Source organism: the organism of the source record quoted next, unplaced genomic scaffold (assembly GCF_019419815.1).
Source record: "Pyrus x bretschneideri cultivar Hongxiangsu unplaced genomic scaffold, Pyrus_bretschneideri_v1 Contig27, whole genome shotgun sequence".
NCBI lineage: Eukaryota > Viridiplantae > Streptophyta > Magnoliopsida > Rosales > Rosaceae > Pyrus > Pyrus x bretschneideri.
Window position 1 is genome coordinate 1,602,712 of NW_025999579.1, and position 24,104 is coordinate 1,626,815.

General features: G+C 38.5%; 3 protein-coding genes across 4 annotated transcripts; 1 reads left to right on the top strand and 2 right to left on the bottom strand.

Moving 5' to 3' along the window:
- Positions 1-1,361: 1,361 nt before the first annotated feature.
- On the bottom strand, positions 1,362-4,625 carry LOC103929706 (cytochrome P450 CYP736A12-like). The gene is made up of 2 exons (XM_009338934.3): positions 3,921-4,625; positions 1,362-2,352 (listed from the first exon to the last, which is right to left on the bottom strand). Exons 1-2 carry the CDS (start codon positions 4,608-4,610, stop codon positions 1,522-1,524), a joined length of 1,521 nt encoding a protein of 506 aa, XP_009337209.3. The 5' UTR covers positions 4,611-4,625; the 3' UTR covers positions 1,362-1,521.
- A 4,918-nt stretch (positions 4,626-9,543) lies between these two features.
- LOC103929685 (DENN domain and WD repeat-containing protein SCD1) lies at positions 9,544-20,123 on the top strand. Of its 2 annotated transcripts, XM_009338914.3 has the most exons (30): positions 9,544-9,768; positions 9,868-9,961; positions 10,798-10,999; positions 11,086-11,227; positions 11,331-11,431; positions 11,507-11,570; positions 11,799-11,912; positions 12,254-12,474; positions 12,862-12,916; positions 13,017-13,100; positions 13,404-13,599; positions 13,713-13,821; positions 14,284-14,347; positions 14,431-14,475; positions 14,620-14,695; positions 14,830-14,954; positions 15,359-15,516; positions 16,123-16,170; positions 16,441-16,498; positions 16,585-16,668; positions 17,167-17,428; positions 17,510-17,709; positions 17,797-17,861; positions 18,096-18,219; positions 18,389-18,570; positions 18,677-18,748; positions 18,837-18,997; positions 19,127-19,168; positions 19,434-19,642; positions 19,827-20,123. In XM_009338914.3, the coding sequence occupies exons 1-30, from the start codon at positions 9,595-9,597 to the stop codon at positions 19,920-19,922; spliced, it is 3,627 nt and encodes a 1,208-aa protein (XP_009337189.2). In that variant the 5' UTR covers positions 9,544-9,594; the 3' UTR covers positions 19,923-20,123. The 2 variants fall into 2 exon arrangements, 1 of the variants encoding a protein (XP_009337189.2); XR_007259663.1 differs by lacking the exons at positions 17,797-17,861; positions 18,677-18,748; positions 18,837-18,997; ... (1 more) ...; positions 19,434-19,642; positions 19,827-20,123 and having other exon boundaries at positions 18,389-18,430.
- A 132-nt stretch (positions 20,124-20,255) lies between these two features.
- LOC103929676 (protein PLANT CADMIUM RESISTANCE 7-like) lies at positions 20,256-20,897 on the bottom strand. The gene is made up of 2 exons (XM_009338904.3): positions 20,628-20,897; positions 20,256-20,485 (listed from the first exon to the last, which is right to left on the bottom strand). The coding sequence occupies exons 1-2, from the start codon at positions 20,875-20,877 to the stop codon at positions 20,391-20,393; spliced, it is 345 nt and encodes a 114-aa protein (XP_009337179.3). The 5' UTR covers positions 20,878-20,897; the 3' UTR covers positions 20,256-20,390.
- Positions 20,898-24,104: the final 3,207 nt, after the last annotated feature.

Below are 24,104 nucleotides of genomic sequence, written 5' to 3' on the forward strand. Positions count from 1 at the left end.
AGAATCAAACCTAAGACCTCTCACTTACAAGTAAAGATAAATATCATTAGACAATAGTACTAAGTGGCATACCCAACATTCTATTAGGTACGAGATTTGATAGTTAATTAATCTTCGTTAGTTGAAATTAACAATGATTATGTATAAACAAGGGCTATCCGACTGAATGATTATGTATAAATTGGAGCGAATTATGAGTTTCAAAGAGTAAAGTGAATTACAAGAAGTAAAGTGAGATTAAAATGAAGTTTCAAAAACCGTAGCTAAAAATAAGCCTAAATGTAATATATTTGAAGAACTTTCAAATGACACCTTGAAATGATTGTATTTAGAAATTATTTGGTTAGTACCTTTGAAGGGCATTTGTAGTGTTTTAGTAGTAACATGTAACGCTGAAATAGTTCATTGGTAGTGTTTTGGCAATACATTTATAATAATAAGTCTAAAGTTCTCTGATGCATAAACTTCATTATGAAACTTTTACTTCAGGCCTCCTTCTGTTTTAGGCCTCTGTACTCATTAGAGCAACTCCATTGGGACCAATATCCCGATGGACCTTTGATTTTTCCTACCCAATAGCCCGAGCTACTTGCTCCAACCCATGCAGGTGTGTGGGTTGAGGGGGGGCCCGAATGAGAGGCCCGACTCGAATTGGTGGCCCGATGATGCATGGATGACGTCAGTCACATTATAAAATTAATAAAAAATTAATAAAAAAAATTTAAAAAAATGTTAACAATTAATAAAACATCCGAAATCTAAAAAAAAAAAAAAAAGTTTTAATTTTTCTATAAATATCTTATCATTATCTTCCACCTTACACCATAATTTTATATTTTCTCAAATACTTTGGGTTGTAATTTCTTATTTAATGAAACGTGGTACAACAAGACTGATTAAAAATCATATCCGAAATTTGAAATAAAATTATTTTTTATTATTTTATTAAATAAAAATTACTAATATTTTATTACATATTGTCATGGCTATTCAGTTTAAGGGTGGAGATGCAAAAGATAATTACTTTTCATTAAAGACAGTTACTGTTCACTAGAGACTATTCAATAGGAAGTTACCCTATGGGGCCTTGATACACTAGAGTTGCTCTTAGGTGATGCTGAAAGTTGCTTTATTTTCTTTAGGAAACTTTTATACTTGGAACATTAGAATTATGTTGCGTGCTTTCTTTTGGTAGGAAGGTTACATATCCAATACCAATGCAAATTATTATTAACTTTTTTAAATGATAGGACAATCTATATTGAACTTAGGAAGGGGGATTCAAACATAGAACCTCGAGTGCAAAGTGAATGCTCTTAATTAACCAAGTTATAAGCCACTTGCATCAATGCAAATTATTAGGTAATATTTTTGTTTCTGTAACATTTTCTTGTCTTAATAAAGTTCCATATTGACCAAAAATTAAAATCCAAAGTATACAGTTAATTACTGTTTATTTATGCCTAGACACACTCTGTGTGTGTGTGTTTGTGTGTTTGTGTGTGCGCATGAAGGTCGATTTTATAGGTGGTGCGTCGGCATGGCAAGCAAGTGTTTGGCTTTCGACAACGATAAGCCGAACTTTTCAGTCATGTCCAAGTCCTTAGGTAGCATGCCAGTTGGGAGCTCCCAGTTGAAGCAGTGCACCAAGTTTCCCAGAGCTAGACGAACTGTGGTTAACCCTAACTGCATAGCAGGGCACCGTCTTCGACCAGACCCAAATGGTATGAGCTGGAAGTCATGTCCCTGCAGGTCAACGTTACTATTCATAAACCTTTCAGGGTAGAATTCTTCCACATTATCTGACCATACATTTGGATCTCTCCCAATGGTCCAAATATTGATGAAGACTCTTGATTTCTTGGGTATGTGATATCCATCAACTATAACGTCCTCCATGGATTGATGAGGGATAAGTAATGGTCCAACTGGGTGTAGCCTTAAGCTCTCCTTGACCACCATGCTCAAGTAATCAAGCTTTGGTAAATCACTTTCTTCAACCATTCGATCCATCCCAACCACACTCTGGAGCTCTTTTTGGAGACGTTTCATAACTTCCGGATGCCTTAAGAGTTCGGCCAGGGTCCAAACGATTGCCATGGCTGAAGTGTCAAAGGAACCAGAAATCATATCGAGTAAAATGGCTTTGGCATTTGTTCGTTCGAACATGTATACTTCCTCATCGTTGGGGTTTAATGGTTGGTGGATTAATGAAAGCAGCACGTCTACAAAGTCCTTATGATGATTGCCTTGTACTTGCTCACTTCTAGAAACTTGTTCATGATCCTGAATTATCTTTTCGAATAGTTGGTCGACAGTCTTGCTAATTCTCTTCATGCGCTTGGTCAATCCCTAAGAGGAAGTAGTTAAGATTCCATACAATCCAATCAATATACGTACTAGTCTTCTACATGAGTACTCTAGCCATCGCTATTTTAGTCTAGGCAATGAAATGGTCAAGACATGCATGCATATATAAAATGGCGGCAATCACGGGATCACGTGCAAACCCTTATTACAAAAAGAATAATGGTAAGTAAACAAAGTTTTGAGACTAAATTTGCATACCACATGATGTGTTATCAATATGAAATAAGCACGTTAATTAACACTTAAGTAATAATTCAATTAGCAACAACCATGTCATATGGTTTACAAAATTTTGTTTAAAATTTGGGGTACCTAGCATTATCTAATACAAAAGGCTTTTCACGTTGGTTATGCTTAGTTTGATTCATATATATATAAAATAATCAAGAAATTTGAATTTAATTTCGATAACATTATTATTATATGGGTAATGCTAGAGAGATTAAATTTGGAGATAAAATTGTGTAAACTAAAGTACATGGAAATTGATTATTGGATTATTACTTAAGCATTGATAAACGTACTCATCCCTATTCGTAACACATCATTTTGTTTACAAATTTTATCTACATATTTAGTCTCCCTAGCATTACTAATTATAAACCTCAGAATCTGTATCTACTCACTACCAGCATTTTATTTTTTGAATTTTTGTAAAAGACTCTTTTAATGGTAAAATCCTTATTAATATTACGTCTTCCATGAAGGATAAAAGAAAACAACCATATAATTTGTATACAGTTGACTGCAAAAATTAACGTTCCTAAAATAATTAGGGGTGTGCTATCCACACACCTCATTTTACTTCTCATACACCTCTTGATAATTTATGTCTGTTAATCTTCTTCAATCCATCCGATCCGTCGGCTGAAAATTAAAAATGTATATGAGAAGTAAAATGGGATGTATGAATATCACATCCCAATAATTAATTGTAATAGAATATCCCGGCGGGCATTGAAAATGTCTTGCCCACTTTTTTGGTCGACAAATTAAACTTGACAATGGAGCCAAATTAAGCATAAGATAAGAAACCGTGTCAGTGTCACTGCCCTCAGCGGTGATAACATCAATGTTTGCAGCCTATGGAAATGGACCATACGAATACGATATGATCTTTCTTTTAGCAGTGTGTGGATGCGACTTGTGAATCATGTCACCAACAAACAAACGGACGATGAAAGCCCGCTGGCTAACGTAAACAACTAATCCTCTAAGGTTAGTAGCGTTGTGAATTAGTTACTGGCTGATTCACTTTCCCTAAACTATGAATTAACCTTGTTCACTTTACTTTGTTGACACTGCTTCTGTTCCTGTTAATGTACCATCCATCCAAAAATTTTCACGAGGACAGTGTTAAGATCAGTCGTTTATACTTGCATTTACTTATTTCAAACGTCTTGTGTTTGTTCTTTAGCATTTCAGGATCAGTAGCGTGCAAGCAGTGATTCTAAATGTTTCTACTTTATGATCTTGCTAGCATTTCTCTGGTTTTATTGTTGATTCATGCATGTTACAATTTTGGTAATTAAGGATGAAGGGTAACATACCTGAAGATCAAGTGGAATAAGGAAAGGCACATAATCACCAATGTTGAAAGCTCCTGACAAGAACATGACCTCCTCTATAATCCCCTTGAGATCAAACATATCATTATTTTTTCTCCCCAACACCATCCTGTACGTGATTCCCACAACAAGCTCACTGACCTTCTCACTAAGATCAACCACCTCGCCGGCCTCCGCGGCTACCTTCAGGGACTGCACCAACAACCCTACCTCCTCCCTTCTCAGCGGAGCAAAAGCCTCAATTCTCGAAGGAGAAAGAAGTTGAAGCGTGCAGAGCTTTCGAACATGGCGCCAATATGGACCATATTCAGAAAAGGCCATGGCCTTCGTGCCGTAGGACATGTGCTTGGAGGATTGGACTTGGGGGCGGCTAGCGAAAATGGTGTCGTGGGTTTTAAGGAATAGCTCGGCGGCTTTGGGGGATGAGACTACTATGGTGGTTTTGCTACCTAGGCGCATGGACATTATGGGTCCATACTTTTTGGCTAGGTTCTGGAGGCTGCGGTGTGGGAGGTTGCCTAGCATATGAAGATTGCCAATGATTGGCAGAGCCCTAGGGCCAGGAGGCAGTTTTTGGCTTTGCCTTGAGGAGGCGTTGATTAGGATGCGGAGGAGAGACCATAAGAAGGTAAGGAAGACAAGGATTAGCATGGTTGTTTCTGAAGGACTCATTTTTTCTTGATTTTTGGGTGAGATCGAGAAATGGGACATTTGGACATAGACTCATTTAATTGGATACTTATAGAGAGTGATTCAAGATCCAAAGACTAATTAAAATATTACCAAATGGAGTCAAATCATGTATGTGAAAATGGGTACTTTACCCTAGTACAAGCAAAACAAAATTTTACTAATTCACAAAAAAAATCAACGTTACATGAATTTTTTACGGAACTGTTATTAGCAATCTCATTCTTTACTTCTCACAAATGTATTTTTCTTTTTATTTATAAATATATAAGCAATATTTTGACTTTAGATCAAATTTCAATGGTTCGAATCCCGAACTAGGTGAATTATAGGTGGAAGGGGATCCGGAATAATGAATTGTAATAGAATATCCCGGCCGGCATTGAAAATGTCTTGCCCACTTTTTTGGTTGGCAAATTAAACTTGACAATGGAGCCAAATTAAGCATAAGATAAGAAACCGTGTCAATGTCACTGCCATCAGGGTGATAATATTAATGTTTGCATCCTATGGAAATGGACCATACGATCCTCGTCGGATCCTTTTTGTGAGGATCCTTTCCGGATCCTTCAATCATATTCGTTCATCATATGTTGTGTAGTTAGTTTTCGTCGGGTACTGTTTATATTTAAATTTAATAAAAAAAATTATAATAATTTCTGATCTCATGATGTACAATAAACGGATGTGATTTGAGGATCTCCGGAATCCTCACAAAGAGGATCTGGCAAGGATCCTCACTCCCATACGAATACGACATGATCTTTCTGTTACCAGCGTGGGGATGCGACTTGTGAATCACGTCACCAACAAAAAGACGATGAAAGTCAGCTGGCTAACGTAAATAGCTAATCCTCTGAGATTAGTACGGTTGTAAACTAGTTACTGGCTGATTCACTTTCCCTAAACTATGAATTAACCTTGTTCACTTTACTTTGTTGATACCGCTTCTGTTCCTGTTCATGGATCCATCCATCCAAATATTTTCACGAGGACAATGTTAAAATTAGTCGCACATATGTGAGCTTACATTTTGAACGTCTTGTGTTTGTTGTTTAGCATTTCAGGATCAGTACGTAGCGTGCATGCAGTGATTCTAAATGTTCCTACTTTATGATCTTGCTAGCATTTTTCTAGTTTTATAGTTGATTCATGCATGTAACAATTTTGGTAATTAAGGATGAAGGGTAACATACATGAAGATCAAGTGGAATAAGGAAAGACACCTTATCACTAATGTTGAAAGCTCCTGTCAAGAACATGACCTCCTCTGTTATCCCCTAGAGATGAAAAATATCATTATTTTTTCTCCCCAACAGCATCCTGTATGTGATTCCCACAACAAGCTCACCAACCTTCTCACTAAGATCTACCACCTCGCCTGCCTCCGCGGCTACCTTCAGGGACTGCACCAACAACCCTACCTCCTCCCTTCTCAGTGGAGCAAAAGCCTCGATTCTTGAAGGAGAAAGAAGTTGAAGTGTGCAGAGCTTTCGAACATGGCGCCAATATGGACCATATTCAGAAAAGGCCATGGCCTTCGTGCTGTAGGACATGTACTTGGAGGCTTGGAGTTGGGGGCGGCTAGCGAAAATGGTGTCGTGGGTTTTAAGGAATAGCTCGGCGGCTTTGGGGGATGAGATTACTATGGTGGTTTTGCTGCCTAGGCGCATGGACATTATGGGTCTGTACTTTTTGGCTAGGTTTTGGAGGCTGCGGTGTCGGAGGTTGCCTAGCATATGAAATTGCCAATGACTAGCAGAGCCCTAGGAGCCCTAGGGCCAGGAGGCAGTTTTTGGCTTTGCCTTAAGGAGGCGTTGATTAGCATGCGGAGGAGAGACCATTAGAAGGTAAGGAAGACAAGGATTAGGATGGTTGTTTCTGAAGGACTCATTTTTTCTTGATTAGGTGAGATCGAGAAATGGGACATTTGGACATAGACTCATATAGTTCGATACTTGTAGAGAGTGATTCAAGATCCAAAGACTGATTAAAATATCACCAAATGGAGTCGAATCATGTATGTGAAAATGAGTACTTTACCCTAGTAAAAGCAAAATAAAATTTTACTAACTCACAGAAAAAATCAAAGTTATATGAATTTTTTACGGAACTGCTATTAGCAATGTCATTCTGCACTCCTCACAAATGTATTTTTCGTATATAAGCAATATTTCGACTTTGAACTAATTAAACCGCAAAGAATGAGAGTGAAACTCACCAGATTCATTCGCGCCTATGTAGCTACGAGCCTCGGCCCACCTCTGCAATCTTATAAAGTTGGTTGAAGAATTTGAAGAAGCTTAATGACGAATGGTAGTACGAAAGTTGATTGAAATTGATGGATACGGAGACCGTTGAAAGTAAATTTAGTGCAGTTTTGGCGCCGTTGGGTTTGGTTTATGTGTCTGTCTGGCGTCAGTGGCTTGTTAGCATCATGTTCTGCACTTCTAGGGTTTTAAGGTATATTTCACTTTCACAGGGTGGGAAAAATGGACAAGAACCAAATTATAAGTAGCCAAACTGCCGAAATCTGCAGAAAATGGCCAGTTTTCTGGGGAAATTTCAAACGCTCATATCTCACTCATTTCTCAACCAAATTCCACGATCCATATATGAAAATTCATCTAATCAACGAGAGTAATCCAAAAATGGTGGTTAGAGGTCTCATCTTGGCTGGAATAAGTGGGAAATTGGCCGGGATGATGTCGGTCCGTTTTGAAGCTCCAGAACCTCCGTTTTTCTTCGGTTTTTCATGAAACAAAACCCATCACTGGGTTCGTGGGAGTGAGACGGTCACAAATATGGTGATTTTGGTGTAAGAAATTCGTCGGAAAATGGTGTGGTGGACTTTCTGTTTGGACAAAGAGAGGGGCAGAGAGAATGTGAGGGATGATAGGCGGGAAGAGATTGGCTGAGAGAGAGTTATCCAGAAAGTGGGGTGGGTCTCACGTGGCACACCAAAGAAGGCCACATGTGTTTCCGATAAATGTAAAATGACGAAATACCCTTGGCGTTTTATAGTTTTGTTATCAGCTTTGAATTACGACATGTATTATTTAAATATGTAGAAAAACCGGAAAGGATAAAATACATTCACGTAAAATCCAGTTTAGCACAACAAAATAAGGGTGGGCACGGGTCAGGTCGGGCTCAAATTTGAAGGGATAGGACCGGACCCGTTTAAAAAGGACACGGGACGGATCGGGCCGGGTATTGCAAATTTGATTAGTGGAACAGGACCTAACTCGAGCCTTTTGAAACGGGCCGATTTGGGACGGGTCCACGGGTCCTCTTTTTTTTTTTTTTTTTTTTCCGGTTTTGATCGCCTCCCAGACTCGCCATCCTCCCACTTGGTCCTCGACATCAAGACCCACATCCACTTGCCGTGTCGTTTCCAAATCTAGTACAAAACCATAAAGCCAATTCACCACGAAAATTCTATTCTCACAGTTGCCAAACATAAAACAAGAAGGGATGACCATCGATGGTGACCAGTCGAGCTCCGAACTCGACATCGACGGTAAAATCATGCACAGGTTGGAACCTCTTATCCGTGAATTGCAATAGCAAGCAAGATTTTTCGACACCTACAAATCCAAACCAAAAACCCAAAACCAAAACCCAATTGTTTTAAAACCTCAATTCTCAAACCAAACAAACAAACAAAAAAAAAAGAAAAATCAGAAGGCTAGGGGAGAGAGAGATCGAGAGGGAGGAGGTTGAGAATCGAAAGATCCAAGGTGTGAGAAATCGGAAACAGAGGCATCGGGAGAGAGAGAGAGACTGGGGGAGAGAGAGAGATATGGAGGAGACTGAGGAGAGGAAAGTCTTTGAGAAGGTGTGAGACACTGGTGGAGGTCGCGGTGGGGTGTGGGTGTGGTGTGTCTGCTTCGGGAATGAGAGTTGCAGAGATGGGGGGAGAAGAAACAATGAGAGGAAGGAGGGAGAAGGATCGAGAGATGGGATTTGGGGGTATGTGTGGGTGTGTTCTCCGAGAGGAAAGAGCTGTCACGGGGAGACAATGTTCTCGAGAGTGATGCAGGGAGCCTGGAGACAATAATATTTTCAAATAGGGATGTTGCACAAATGGGTCCCTGGGTACCCATTTTTTTATATTTCTAGACTCGGCCAGCCCCTAAAATTCTAAAGCCCTGCCCCGTTTCTCTTTTTAAAAATTAGGAATCAGCCCGTACCTGTCCCAACCCGTCGTTCCTGTACCCGTTTGCCCACCCCTACAACAAAAACATTTTTGTCTTTTTACACCTTTGAAAAAAATTCTACGCTGTAAATAGTAAAATTAAAGGACGGAATTTCAACATTAGGCATGAGTCCTTAGGTCGGTATGAGAGGATTAAATTCAGACCCACCAAAACAAATGATTGATTTACCTCATGGCGCAAGCAAATGAAAAAAAGATGCAACTAAAGATTAATCTACATAATGTTTAATTATATTAGTTATTTTACAAAATTACGAAATTTATACGATAAAAATATCATGCACTTGCACCCATCAAAAAATTGGACATGATATTGATACCCAACATTCTATTGGGTACGAGATTTGATAGTGAATTAATCTTCGTTACTTGATTAATTAAGAATTGAAGATTTCGAATTCGAAACCTTTTACTAATGTGGAAGTGACACTTATGATCAGAAAATGTTGAAATGCCTACGTAAATTTTCTTGAAAGAATAAAAAAAAAAAAAAAAATCTTGGTTAGTTGAAATTAACAATGATTATGTATAAACTGGGGCTATCCGACTGATTATGTTTCCTTCCGGTAACTTCTTCACCCAGAAAAAATGACTGAAATCCGAAGGCGCGAGCTTCCGCGCTTCTGATGACAGATTGAATCCAATTGCACCAGATCTCAGCCCCCCATTCCTCTCTCTCTCTCTCTCTCTCTCTCATACCATCTCTCTGTGTAGAGAGAGAAAGAGAGCGACAATCGTTGACCAATGGCTCGGATCTTCGAGCACTTCGTGGTGTGCGGGATCGGACCCGAGATTCGGACCCTCGACGGCGCCAAAGGATTCCACGGCTTCGACACATATTACCTGCCGTCGCTTCTGGACCAGTACCCTCCGCCCAACCACACTCTCTACCCTCCTCCTCCGCCTCAGCTCCCCACCGTAAGTGCCGCTACCCCCGCCACAACAGCCAATCTCCGCTGCTTTTGTTTCTGCGCTTGTACATTTTGTGAATGATCTGATGATTGTTTTCTGATGCAGTGTGTGTTGCCAGCCGGTGTTTTGTTCTATTCGTCGGGCTTTGATTCCAATGACGCCTACACGTTTCCACGGAGCTACCCCATTGTTCTCACTGGTATGCACTCTGCTGTATGCATTTTCGAGAATCCGTTTCGTTGTTATTGGACTTGTTGAAGAAATTATCGAGCTTGAATAGTTGAAGTTAGTGTTGTTGCTTAGAAACTCGAACAACGACGCTTAAGTAATGCACAGATTTATACATTTAGGGTTGTGTGAAATTTGTGGGAACACGATGCTTCAGAGGACATCAGAGCCATTATGCGAGCGGTTTTCCTCATTTCTATGTTTGAACTTTAAACAAAGCTTTAGAATTTGGATAGAGCTCTCTGTTTCCCGTTTAACATTAGTACATAAGTTAGCGTTGTTACGTAGAAACTAGAAAAATGACACGTAGAGGTTTTACGCACGTTTATACATGCGAAATTCGTGGTGATAGGAAAATCGAGAGAATTTTGAAGCCGGTATTAGGGTAGCTTGGTTGATTGGTATGTTTATACTTTAAACAAAGCTTTGGAATTTAGATAGAGTTATTTATTATCTGTTTAACACTAGTACAGAAGTTAGTTTTGTTGCTTAGAAATTGGGAAAATGTAATGAAGAGGTTTTGCACACATTTATACAGTTAGGATTACGCGAATTTGTGGTGATACGAAGACCGAGGGGGTACTGGAGCCATTATATGGGTAGATTTCCTGATTAGTATGTTTATAATTTAAACAAAGATTTAGAATTTAGATATAGCTATTTATTTTCTGTTCAACTTTTAGTATGCTTTTTTAATCATCGTTTTTATGTTTAGTTCCTTCTAGTGTTGCAGTTACTTTCTTACAAGTATGCATGTAGGCATGCCTTATTGTTTCTTTCTAAGGGTGTAATCCTTATTTGCTGCAGAGGGTGATGGGACAAAAATTTATGTTAGTTGCATTGCTTTCCGGGATCCAGTCAGTGAGGATATTGCTGAAGCTTACTGTATACCTGCAAATTCATTTGCTGATAAATGTATCTGTCTTGTTTCACGGTCACCCAGCTTTCGTTTACTTAAGAATGCACTGGAGGAATTATTTGCACTTTGTTTTTCCCCTAATGGAAGTAGGTGAGAATCCCCTGCTGGTAAATTTGATGGTCTTGGATATGGAGATCCGTAGTGGTAAGAATCCTAATGTTTGGTAAAATTTGCAGCAAACCCTTATGGGAAGTTATTGCATCTTTGGTGTCCACTGTACCTTTGCCTACTCCAGGAAAAGACCGAGTTCTGTTTGCTATTGACAATTGTCTACTTTCGGTGGAGGCTCCACCAAAGGATGGGCTCCCTCATGTTGATGTACACCCTCCATTCTTTTCTGCTTTGTTCTGAGTATGCTTCTGCCTTTTGTTGAAGATTTGACCTGGCTGTTCAATAACCCTATGCAATTTCTTTAATGCAGATATCGTTTCAGCCATTGGTACAGTGCCTAGATGTTGACAACTTGATTAAATTTTTCACCGCTGTGTTGCTTGAAAGGAGAATACTGATCCGATCAAACAAGTGAGCATTTTACTTGAGACAATTTAATACTGTGTATTTGTGCATCCTTTTGATAACTTGTCCTGTTTTTGGCAGATATTCACTTTTGACCCTTGTATCAGAAGCCATTTGCCATTTACTTTATCCATTGCGGTGGCAGGTAAATATTGATCTTCTGTGAACTGCTTTTTATGGATCAAGAAAAAGATGTTCCTCTTCCCTTTTATATATGCTTCATTTAGTTTGTCATTATGGTGGCAAAATTTCTTATGCTCCAACGTTTCCACCAAACTTATTTTTTGTTCAATGGAAACTAATGCTGTAGTAGTATCGTTTATGCTTCTTGTATTTGACTTTTGTCTCTTTTGTGCATGTTTATTGTGCGAAGCAAGTCTACATTCCGTTACTCTTTTTCAGTGGAGTAGACTATATTGATGCGCCTACGCCATATATGATGGGTCTCCATTCAGGTGTTGATACGTCTACTTTGGCCATGGATGGTGTAAGTCACTCTGCTTAAATTGTACTTTTGTCAATTTATAGTTATTATAATTTACACGTGCTGGTTGAACAATATATATCCTGGTCTTTTATACGCATTTTATGTTTATTAGATTCCTAATCAGCATAGCCAATTACAATATTTTCATAAATATGTCTTACAGCTCTCCATTTTTACCCTTTTCTTTTGGGTTTGTTTGTTTGTTATTTTATTTTATTTTTTTCTGTGATTTCGTCTATCACGTCTTCCAACAGAATGCAAAATTTTGATGAAATTTTGTTGTATGTAAGAAGATTAAACTGATGTAATATTTGTTTTTTGCCTTCCTCATGTGGTTCTAGGTAGTTGTTGTTGACCTTGAGTGTAATCGTATCACAACAACGGAAGATATACCTCCAATCCCAGAGCAAGAATTGGGCAATCTGCGTGGAGAGATATCAAAGCTATTGTATCCCAATGTTGTGGGGATAGATCAGATCAAGGATGGTTTATATAGTTCATCTGAGCAATATTCTAAAGCTGGCAATAAACCTTGGGGAGAGGGTCACGACCTTCAACTTAGGTGATACTTGGGTGCCAAAGTATTAATGGTTAATATCATTTTTCTTTTTCATTCATGTAAAATTTGAGATGTTGATGTCTTATTCTAGGGGTTCCACACTAAGCAAGCAATTATGCCTTGATTGATCTTAACATTTGTGACCAACATAGCAGATTACGATCAAACAAACATCTTGCTGTCATTGTTGTTCACTTGATTCTTCTTTAAGTTTAACTTTAAGTTGGTGAGGTCTTGAAGCAATGTAATTACCTTAGAACTGTTAACCAGTCTGTGATTATACTCAGTGTCTTCCATCTGATCTATGGCTACTTAGTTCTTCTAAGGCCTGACCGTTTGGAGATTGTTAAGTATTCACACATATTCCTTGTGTTTGATTGTTTTGTGCAGGTTAGTGTTCTTAAAGTTCTTTGCATCACTTTTAAGTGGCTACCGCAACTTCATAGTACGAAATTTTTATCTAATTTGATCATGAATTGGTTTTAATTATTTATATTTGTGGATTCATTTGAATTTTATTCGGTATAATTGTCTTTTTTCCCAAGGAAATTTCTGCTACTCATGTCTTCAACACTCAAGCATTCTTGACAATGCGCTCTCGGTCAACTGGCCAACCACCAGAACCCATGGTATTTATTTTCATTGAACCCATCTTTGTCTTCGAGATATCAACTTACATTGGCTATATTGGCACCATAATCAGTATGACTACTGTAGTTATGGTCGTGATTGTAATTGTCGTGATTATTATTCTTAGTGCTACTCTACATGTTTGCAGAATTTTTAGGAGAGCAGGCAAGTATGTTTGTGTGTACTGTTGGTTTATTGAATGTGTTTATTTTAACTAAATTTTTTTCTTTCGGTATCATTTTAACTTCATTTCTTGTCCTGGGTTCCTAGTGTTAAGCTTATTTCTGCGTTGGTATTTACAGTTGATGCAGTTTCTGGATTCGCATGGTTTCATGGATTATCTAGAGAGATGTTTGGGTTCTGAAGAAAACACTAATAATCTACTTGACAAGTTACAAGATGCACTTAGAAGGGGCCAAAATCCTATTTCAATTCTTCCCTCAAATTCAGTAGAGCCTGAGATTATAACAATTGCAGATACGGATGTGGGAAATTCAGGTGAATTTGATGTGCTGTTATCTAAGATTGAAAATTATGTCAACAGAAGAAGATGTTAAGGATTTTAAGTTTGACATGGTTTTGGTTTTTTCTTCATTTTCTCTGGATTTCAGGATCAGGTACCAAATACACGTATGATAGGTTTCCCTCAGACCTTAGGACTGAAGAGCAAGAAGAAAAGAGGAAGCAGATCCTGGCTGCAGCAAGTGGATTATCTTCTAGGTATATACATGGCATGTTATTGCACATGAAAAATGGAATGTTGTTCATGTCTGTTACTTTCAGTCAATCTGGAAATAAACTTGCTTCATTTAGAGACACTAAAAAATGGTTATTAATCTTGCTACTAGTTAGTAATTTGGTTCATGTAAGCAATTTTGTGGATGATAAAAGGTGGTGGCAGTATATATAAGTAGATTGAGATTTTTGAATTTACTTTTTTTTTTTTTTTTTTTTTTTTTGAGTAGAATTTGAGACAATGACTGTTCTTGAGATTAGCAACTTTAGTACCGCTGGAGTAGTGAGATTTTGAGACTCTAGTTAATTTTTATCTTGGCTGACCATGAAACCAAACAATTCTTGGTTATTTGAGGTTGGATATGGCTTTTTTCAGTAAAATTGAACACTTAATGCACATATTAATGGAGCTTCTAATCTCGTGTCATTTTCATGTTTCTCCCTCAGCTCACAATCTGTTCCAGGGGGTAAAGACTCTAAATCAGAAACCCTAACTCCAATGGAGAGGGCTGTAAGTTCTATACTCCGACATGATGTGTAGTAGTGGTATCTCTACTTTAGAGCTTTCTTAACCATAAAATATTGGTCATTCAGGCGGAAAGGGAGTGCATGGTTTTGGACATAAAAGTTAAGCTGCAGGTACATGTTTTACTTTGATGTTATTAAGTACTGGTGGACGAAATTTTTTTTACTTGATTAATATTTTATTAAGTTCTACAGATGTACTTATTGACATTTTTTTCACTTCTAATGTTAAATGATGTGATTGTGTTTAATGACCAGGGTCTGTGGCTTCGTCTTCTGAAATTGGGACCTACTGATGATCCTCTTTCTTCATTTGAATATGGCACAATCCTCGGTATGCTTTTCTGTGTTCAACTCTAACATGTATTATGACAAGGCTGAGTTCTGATATCTCTTTCTTGGAATTCCAATCTGTTTTGTGGTTCAATGGACCTTGAATTAACAGGCATTAGAATGTTGGCTTTGCAGCTTTAATTGAATCTGATGCTGAGGGAATTGGTGGCAGTGGGTTTGTTGAATGTATAAGGGAACACATAAATCAGGGATGGCACTGTCAGTTGACTGAAGGACAATTTCTTGCTGTTAAGGAACTGGTATACAAATAAATCTCATTATTTTCAGAAGATGGATCTAAGTTAGTTATAATAGTGAATTCTGAAGATCTTGTAACATCAAAATCTCCTTTGTTGAACTTTTCTTTTTCCCTGGCTTCATTGATATGGTTTTGTAATCCAGCAAAAACCAAAACATTTTCTCAGTTATGAACTGGTATAAGGATATCCTACTTTCCCTCCAAAATGCACTTACACATGAGCACTCATTTATATTCATATTTTTGTAGAAGCTTACTTGAAGACAGATTATTGACTATTTATGTCAATTTTGCATGTTGTCCACTGTTGTCATTAGGCTAATAACCTTTATACAGAAGATGAATTTTGTGATAATCTGTTTTTTAAATTTATCTTCTTCAACAATAACTTGTATTTGAATTCAGCTCAAAACAGCTATTAGTCGTGCAACTTCCCGAAATGATATGTTGACAATCAGGGATGCCCTTGAAGTATCCGCTGACATGTATAAGAAGGATGCACATAATGTTTCAGACTACATTGAGCGTCATCTTATATCTTTGTCCATCTGGGAGGAATTACGGTATGTGGTTACAAGTCATTTGCCCCTCAATTTCGAGCATAAATTATTCTGATGTTCATTTTTCCCTTGCAAAAAGTTGTTATTGGTTCTTCTCATTGGTCTATCACACTTATATGCTTTCCCATATTCTGTGAAATTTTTAACTGAGTTTATGTTCAGTAATGGAAGTAACCGTAAATCTAGACCACTGCAAAGTGTTATAAAGCCTTACGTTTCCGGTCTTCCTTGAAGCTCAGAGCTGTAAAACTGTAATTTAAACTTACATCATGACAATGTGGATATTCAAAAGTAACAAATAAACCAGATGACGAGAACGCCATTAGTGATAGTAACTTACTTGCAGTACTTGACAAGCATTGCTTACTCTTATTTATAGGCTGCCTTAAGTAACTCTATTAGATTTTTGAGATTTGTATTGTAGTTCATATTCTTTTCCGCTACATAGTGGTTTTCTTATCTTGTTTAGGTTCTTTATAGCACTCAAGTTTCTATTTCTTTATGTTAAAACTGACTTATTTCTACATCTGTCGTACCTAGTTACATTGTCCTACCTAGTAGTTTTACAAGTGAATTGTTGGTTCACTGTGTCTTTTTTTTATTTTGCAGCTTTTGGGAAGGATACTTTGACTATCTAATGGAACGGTCTTCAAACAAGTAAGAATTCCAGGCATTTATCTTCTTTTTTACTTGGTAGATAAATCAACCTAATCCCTAATTTTGAATTTACTGTCTGATGAATTTAAATATACAAGGCTTGTACTTCGGATTTAAATAGTAAGCTTAGACAGAAGCTAGTAAACAAACTTCAAAGTAGCATATAGTTTTTGATGTTCTACTTGGTACACTAGAAATAATGAACTTATGTTGCAGCATGTCAGATGTAATCTTTTGCAAAGTAATGTTTGTTTTTTGTTGTTACATCAGGTCGGCTAACTATGCCTCTTTGGTGGCTGCGCACTTAATTTTTGTGGAATCACACATGGTGCTGTTTCTTCTTTATCTTATACTTTTTCTGGTACTTGTCAACTCATTAGTTTGTTTACGAGCTTGTTTTATGTCAACATGAAGGCTGGGTTGGGAATTCCTGATACTGATGCTTGGTACATGATTGAAACGATAGCAGAGAAGAACAATATTGGATACACACAATTTGTAAGTAATTTTTTTCTCTATTTCAGTTTATGCAGTTCTAATTAATATTGCTGTGTTATCCTTGTCTATTTTTCTGTATGAGATTATAATTTCCTTAAGATTAGGTGCTCGCTGTTGGCTAGATGATATTAGGTTATCTGTGTTGGTTCTGTCTTCAGTGATGCAGGTTATTGGTTTCGCTCTCAAATTCTGAAAACCGATAACCTATGCTCACAAAATTGTTTCAAAAAGAACTTGAAACATACCTTATTACTTTTTTGGGGTGGCTAGGAATGCCCTTGATCTTGTAGTGCTGTTTTGGGTTCAAACTTGTCATCATCTACTTCTACTCATTAGTCTAGTGACTAATGGCCATTCTGATGCACTGTTGAGATCCATGAGGAGCCGCGTTCAAATTTATTGGCACCCTCCCTTTTTACACTTGGATGCATGCAACTGAAGTTTTCTTTGGTTTTTCGATCCATTGGTGATGGTGTTCCATGGTTATGTATTTTTCAGATAAAGCTGAGAGGGTTCTTGTCGCATATCGAGCACCTACTCATTGGTTATTGGGGAATCACAAATTTCAAGGGTCAATCTATGTTGTCTCATGGATTAGCATCTCCACGTTCAAAAGATGCTACAGTTGAGAATCAGCAGCCTGCTGAAGCTTCTGGTGTTGGAAGGAGCTGGGTTCAGAGCATGTTCAGCAGGGATACTGCATCCAGAACCACCTCTTTAAGTCGTGTTCGTAAATGGACTTCTGATGGTGGCTCTTCAGGTACGTCTGTTGCTAAGATTATGTGCTTGCATGTGATGTTTGATTATCTGCATGTACTCACCGTAGTTTCTTGTCATTAAGCTGCAAATGAACATGGAACTCCTCGTAAGCAAGATTTGTCAGCCACTGGCCAGAAGAAAACTCAAACCAATGTTCGCTTACTTAGAGGTCATAGTGGTTCCGTCACTGCTTTACATTGTGTAACGAAGAGAGAGGTTTGGGATCTTGTGGGTGACCGGGAAGATGCCGGTTTCTTCATCAGTGGAAGCACAGACTCCACTGTAAGCTTTGCATATCTACCATACAATTCATTGCACAAAATCTATCCTGTAAAGGGGTAATAGTAATTCTTTTCAGCAATCTTTCAGGTTAAGATCTGGGATCCTAGTTTTCGTGGTAATGAACTTCGGGCAACCTTGAAAGGACATACAAGGTTTTGTTTGTTTTCTACTGTTTTTTTGTTCTTGCTATCATCATGTTCTTTTTTGGTTGCATTTACTAGTTTACTATTCTATTATTGAACTTTTAAACTAAATTTTAGTGTTACTAATTTTTTTTTAAATTTGGTTGGCTTTTCTTGCATGCCCACACATGATCCAACTTAAGCATGACTAATTCAACTTAGTTTACTGTCCTTCCTCTCATGTCCTTCTGGGCCTTGTTACAGAGCTGTCCGTGCAATAAGTTCTGATCGAGGAAAAGTAGTATCAGGTTCGGATGATCAAACTGTTTTAGTATGGGATAAGCAAACTACTCAGCTTCTAGAAGAGTTGAAAGGCCATGATGCACCAGTGAGCTTACTCACTTTGTATATTGACTACTTTTCGGAGCATGAAAAATCAACTCAGTTGTTACATTATGATGCGATGGTCATGAAAAGTGACCAATATTTCGAACTTAATATCTCGTCCTTAATGTATATTGCATATTGAACTCTATTCCAACCGTCCATCCTTGTAGGTTAGCTGTGCACGCATGCTGTCTGGTGAACGTGTACTTACTGCGGCTCATGATGGAACTGTAAAGATGTGGGATGTCAGAACTGACACTTGCGTGGCAACCGTTGGTCGTTGCTCTAGTGCTGTTCTATGTATGGAATATGATGATTCCACAGGAATTTTAGCAGCTGGTGGTAGAGATGTGTATGTATAATGAAACTGATGATTAAGCATGCCCATAAAATTATGAATTAAAATGTTTATTCAACAAATTCCTAGAAATTAATTCTCTGCGTTCCTGCATTATCAGCGTTGCAAACATCTGGGACATTCGTACTGGCAAGCCAATGCACAAGCTTGTAGGGCACACGAAATGGATTCGGTAAGCTAAAGGAGCGTAGCTTTTCCAAATTTTATGTTTTTATTGATGATTCTTAAGTAGACATGTAATTTATACGTCAATCTTGCAGGTCGATTAGAATGGTGGGGGACACAGTTGTTACTGGTAGTGATGACTGGACTGCAAGGATGTGGTCTGTTTCCCGAGGAACTTGTGATGCTGTTCTAGCATGCCATGCTGGCCCCATATTAAGCGTTGAGTATTCCACACTTGACAAAGGAATAATTACAGGTTGACACTGTATATCCTATTCTGTTTGCATTGTTATTTCCATAGATTGCTTCAAAGATTTTTGGTTGCAAATCTTTTACACGTGCCAATAGGAACTAGTGGAATTATACCATGTGATTTCTGTTTCAGGTTCAACTGATGGGCTACTCCGCTTTTGGGAAAATGTCGAGGGTAAGAGCACAATTTTCTTCATTCTTTCATTGTCGACCATATTATTGCTGTGTTTTCTTTCTCTTTTGGGTAAGAAATGGAGACGCTATTGAAAAGTCAAGAGAATACAAAATGGTGTGGGTTGTTTTCTACAAGATCGTGTAATTATCACATAATTATGTCAGGGTTCATGGAAGTGATTAAGTTTCCCCTTGAATTACCGTCAGAGATGCATATTCCAATTAAAAGTGAAGCCTTTTTCAATGTTACTGTTGGTTGCATGCAGGAGGTATAAGATGCGTAAAAAATGTTACTGTCCACACTGCTGCTGTATTGTCCATCAATGCTGCAGAACACTGGTTGGGAATTGGAGCAGCTGATAATTCCATGTCTCTCTTTCATCGGCCTCAAGAGAGACTCGGTAGCTCCTCTAGCACGGGATCAAAAATGGCCGGGTGGCAACTATATAGAACACCACAAAGAACAGTTGCTGTGGTATGAAGTCGTGACTTTTCCCGCACTGGTCATTTTATTCCTACAAGCGAGCATTCTGTTGTTTTTCTGCTTTACCATTGTTTATGCTCCATATCGTCATAAATGTTTACGCAGAGATCTCGATGATTTATTGTTAATGGCTATTTGATTCCCCAGTTTTACTCCATTTCCTTGTGCTATCCAGGTAAGATGTATTGCAACGGACCTCGAGAGGAAAAGGATATGCAGTGGCGGTCGTAATGGACTTCTTAGGCTTTGGGAAGCCACCATAAACATCTAAGTTCTTTGTGCATTTGTGTATTTCCGCTGAATATTGAATGGCATAGGTTTTGTTTTCTCTTGCAGTTACTATACATTGTACCTACCTACGTATATTCTGAGATGTAACGTGTTCAAGCTATAAATACAAACGAAGAGAAGTTGGGGGTGTTTTGTTGTTGCCCCGTTTTTGTATTATTATACGAAACAGTATTTCTTGCTCGATGGTGTGTGTTTTCAAGTTTGCTTGGTTTGGTATTTTTACGTTGCATTTTCGGCACCAAATTACGATGTCTTGGTGATTTTACCGGATATTGAATTGTGGTATTGTATGTGTGAAATTTATCCCAAAATTTTCGTTCACATCGAATGGTATATACACGGATGATCCATCCCTACACCATGAACGGAAAACCGAAGCTTCTTCATCGGTGGATCAAAAATCACGGCGAGCATGTCATGACTGAAGTTGCTATACTTCGTGTTTTGTTCAATAACCCGTCATTCTTTGGGTAGCTGGTGGATTCATAGCAGCTTGCCGCTTTTGCTGCATCCTCTGAATTTGCTCCATGTTTCCTACCCATCCTACAACATACACAGTTGAAAATTTTCAGATACGAAACCCATGATTTCAATGCGTTTGCTTTTAGAGCCTCATTTCGATCTTGTAGATTAGAGAAGTTTAAAACTGCTTTGTCAATAAAAAATATATATTGAAGTCTCGTACCCAAAGAAGGGTCTAGGCCTCTGAGCTGGAGCTCCCTATGTTCTTGGCAAAGAGCACACCACTCGCATAAGAAGTGACTGATGCAATCCGGAGCGGGGCTTTCGGGCAGATCGAACTTGTTCCTTAGCTTTTTCCGGTATGTGCAAGATAGCAAGCAAGGCACGAAGATGCACAACATGACTAACATGTAAATCAGTGTATTGGTTGCACAAGCTGTATGAATGACCAACATAAACACCGCACCAGCCATTAATCAGATGAGTATTTTGGATGTTAGAATTGCTAATTACGAAACTTGAACATTGATTCAGTCGACTTACAGCTTCGACCATTATCAACAATCTTTGCAATCTGACCGAACACCCAGCATGGGCACAATAACGTCATGAGAGCTGAGATAATCAAAACAAGAAATATTTCATGAATATTTCCTGCAGATTACTGTAAAAGAAAGTTGGGAGTAATTTTATATCTAGAAAACACATAATGTAGCTAGCACTTTTGAAGTAATAGTGCCAAAATTTGAAAGAGACGACCCCATGGCCAACTCGTAATCATACTGATCCTGTCTCTCAACTAATTTCGTCTTAAACCTGCTCGGTATGACAGATATGTGGGAGTTTTATCGCAAAAAGTCTGTGTAATTAGAAGTTGAACAGTTCAATATAAGTTATATTTAATTTTGTCATTTATATTCTTCAACAATTAGTATGAACTAGAGAATGAGGATGAATTAACTTGGGACTAGGAAGTACCATTTGGGGGATCCTCCATGCACTCAAAGAGCCCCGTTTTCCAAGTTCCGTCAATGCCTGCCGGAGTTAGCAGCACTGGTACGTATTCAATGTTTTGGATGGGTATTCCTGTTTCAGCAAAATGATTGTTATAATGCAACACCGGCTGCAATTGATTTCTTGCCCCGGAAGCATGATTATAATACTGCAGCTGTAGCTGCTGATGTGGAACAATTTGGTAGGCAGCCGGAGGAGGAAAAAGCACTTGGTGTGTACTATAATATATTGCATCAGCAGAATCAGCTCGATGGTGATGATGATGAAAATGATTAAATGAATCGGCCGAAGCAGCTCGATGATGATGAGGAGGAGGATAATATGTACGTGAAGGCGGGCGTGGAGCTGAAGGTACAAACGCGTTGTAATTATGGTGAGGCCAATTGTTAATCTGCTGGTGCAAGATAAGATTAGCACTATGGAGGTTTGAGGGTGGCAACTGTACTACATGTAATGGCCGGGCATGTTGATGATGATAGTGATCGTGACCTGCCTGATGGTCAGGGCGTGATATTCCGGCATTTTTGTGGGAAGAGGAAGAGGGGTTTGCCTGATGATTACCTGCTTCGTGACCAGGACTAGGTCCTTTGCTAATAATGTTGATGTGGGAATTAATGTTAGGGTTATTTCGAGGTGGGAGTTGTTGAGGTTGTTGGTGGTGGTGGTGGTGGTGGTGGAGGAGTTTTTGGACATGTACATGTAGTGATGCTAATTTCGACGCTTGAGAGTGGAATATGTTGGTATTCACAAGAGTTTGCTAACTCAATACCAAAATATGTGGGTGATAAGTTTACAAACTCTATCACACCTCTCACTTTCACTCTCAATAAAATTGGACAAAGAAAGGAAAGAAGTAGCAAGCTTGGTGATAACAAACACTTTGAAATATTAGAAGAGTTTACAACTCTTAAAGCTTACAAGCTGAAATTAAATGAATGGGAAATGGGATTTTGGATGGGATGCACTAAGGCTTAGCAAGATGGCCTATTTATACAAAACTGAAAAAATAAACAATCCAACAATACATATAATGAATGATGGTGTTCCACATCTTTACACCCTTTCAAACACATGCAGCAACTTTGATAGTTGGCATACACATGCATTGCATCATGGCAGGTTGTAATAACCACCTTTCGGCTTGCACACAGCAGCTCACATCTCTGCTGTCTTTCAATCTCCTTTCGGCTAACACATGGAGGAAGCAATGATCTTTGTAGTTGTTGAAAAAACACCCTGGAAAGAAACTGACAGCTTGTTTTAACCATTAACAACCTGTTTTTATTTGATTTTCCAACACACCTCCTCAAATTAAAACGCCTTTATCCCTAACATTTCACGTAGCAACTTGAATGGCTCAATTGGCAGTGGCATAGTGAAGATGTCTGCCACTTGTTCCTTCGTGTGACAATAGACAAGCTCAATTGTCTTTTGCTTCACATGATCCCTCAAAAAATGGAACCTGGTATCGATGTGCTTACTCCTTCCATGTTGGACTGGATTCCTAGCAAGCTTGATAGTTGAGATGTTATCCACATGAATCACAGTCGATTCCACTTGTGGATGACACACTGACTTCAACAGATTTCTTAACCAAATTGCCTCACACACGGTTGAGGCTACAGCAACGTACTCGGCTTCACACGATGACAAAGCAACAATTGATTGCTTCTTTGAAGTCCATGAGAAAGCTGTTGATCCTAGAAAAAACACATAGCCAGTTGTGCTTTTCCTTTCATCTTGGTCACCTCCCCAATCACTATCTGAATAACCAAATAATTTTGCATCTTCACCAAAATTATAAAACAGACCATAGTTTAGAGTACCTCTTATGTACCTCAAAATTCTCTTGGCGGCCAGCCAATGAGACTCCCTTGGTGTTTCCATGTATCGACTCACGAGTCCAACACCATAAACTATATCAGGTCTTGTGATTGTAAGGTACCTTAGGCTTCCAACCAAGCTTTTGTACACGGTTGAGTTTACAAACTCACCTTCTCCTTCCTTAGACAGCTTCAATCCAGTTGTAACTGGAGTGTTGACAATATTGCACTTGTCCATATTGAATTTCTCCAATATATCTCTCATGTACTTTTGTTGAGAAATGTAGATACCATCACTTCCTTGCTTCACTTCTATGCCAAGAAAGTATGACATTAATCCATTGTCAGTCATCTCGAATTCACTGAACATGGATTGCTTGAACTCACAGAACATTGCTTCATTGTTTCCTGTAAACAACAAGTCATCTACATAGAGACAAATAATTAAGAACTCCCCTTTTGCACCATTCTTCATGTAAACTGAATGCTCGTATGGACATTTCTGAAATCCATTTTGATGAAGGTAGTTGTCAATCCTTGAGTTCCAAGCTCGTGGTGCTTGCTTGAGGCCATACAAAGCCTTCTTCAAACGATACACCTTATCTTCTTTTCCCTGTACTTGGAAGCCTTCTGGTTGTTCCACGTACACTTCTTACTCAAGAACTCCATTAAGGAAGGCTAACTTGACATCTAATTGATAAATTTTCCATTTATGATGAGCGGCAAGAGAGATTAGCAATCTTACCGTGTCAAGTCTTGCAACTGGAGCATAGACTTCATCATAGTCCACTCCATACTTCTGTTTGTAGCCCTTTGCTACAAGCCTTGATTTGTATCGATCCACACTCCCATTTGCAGTGCGT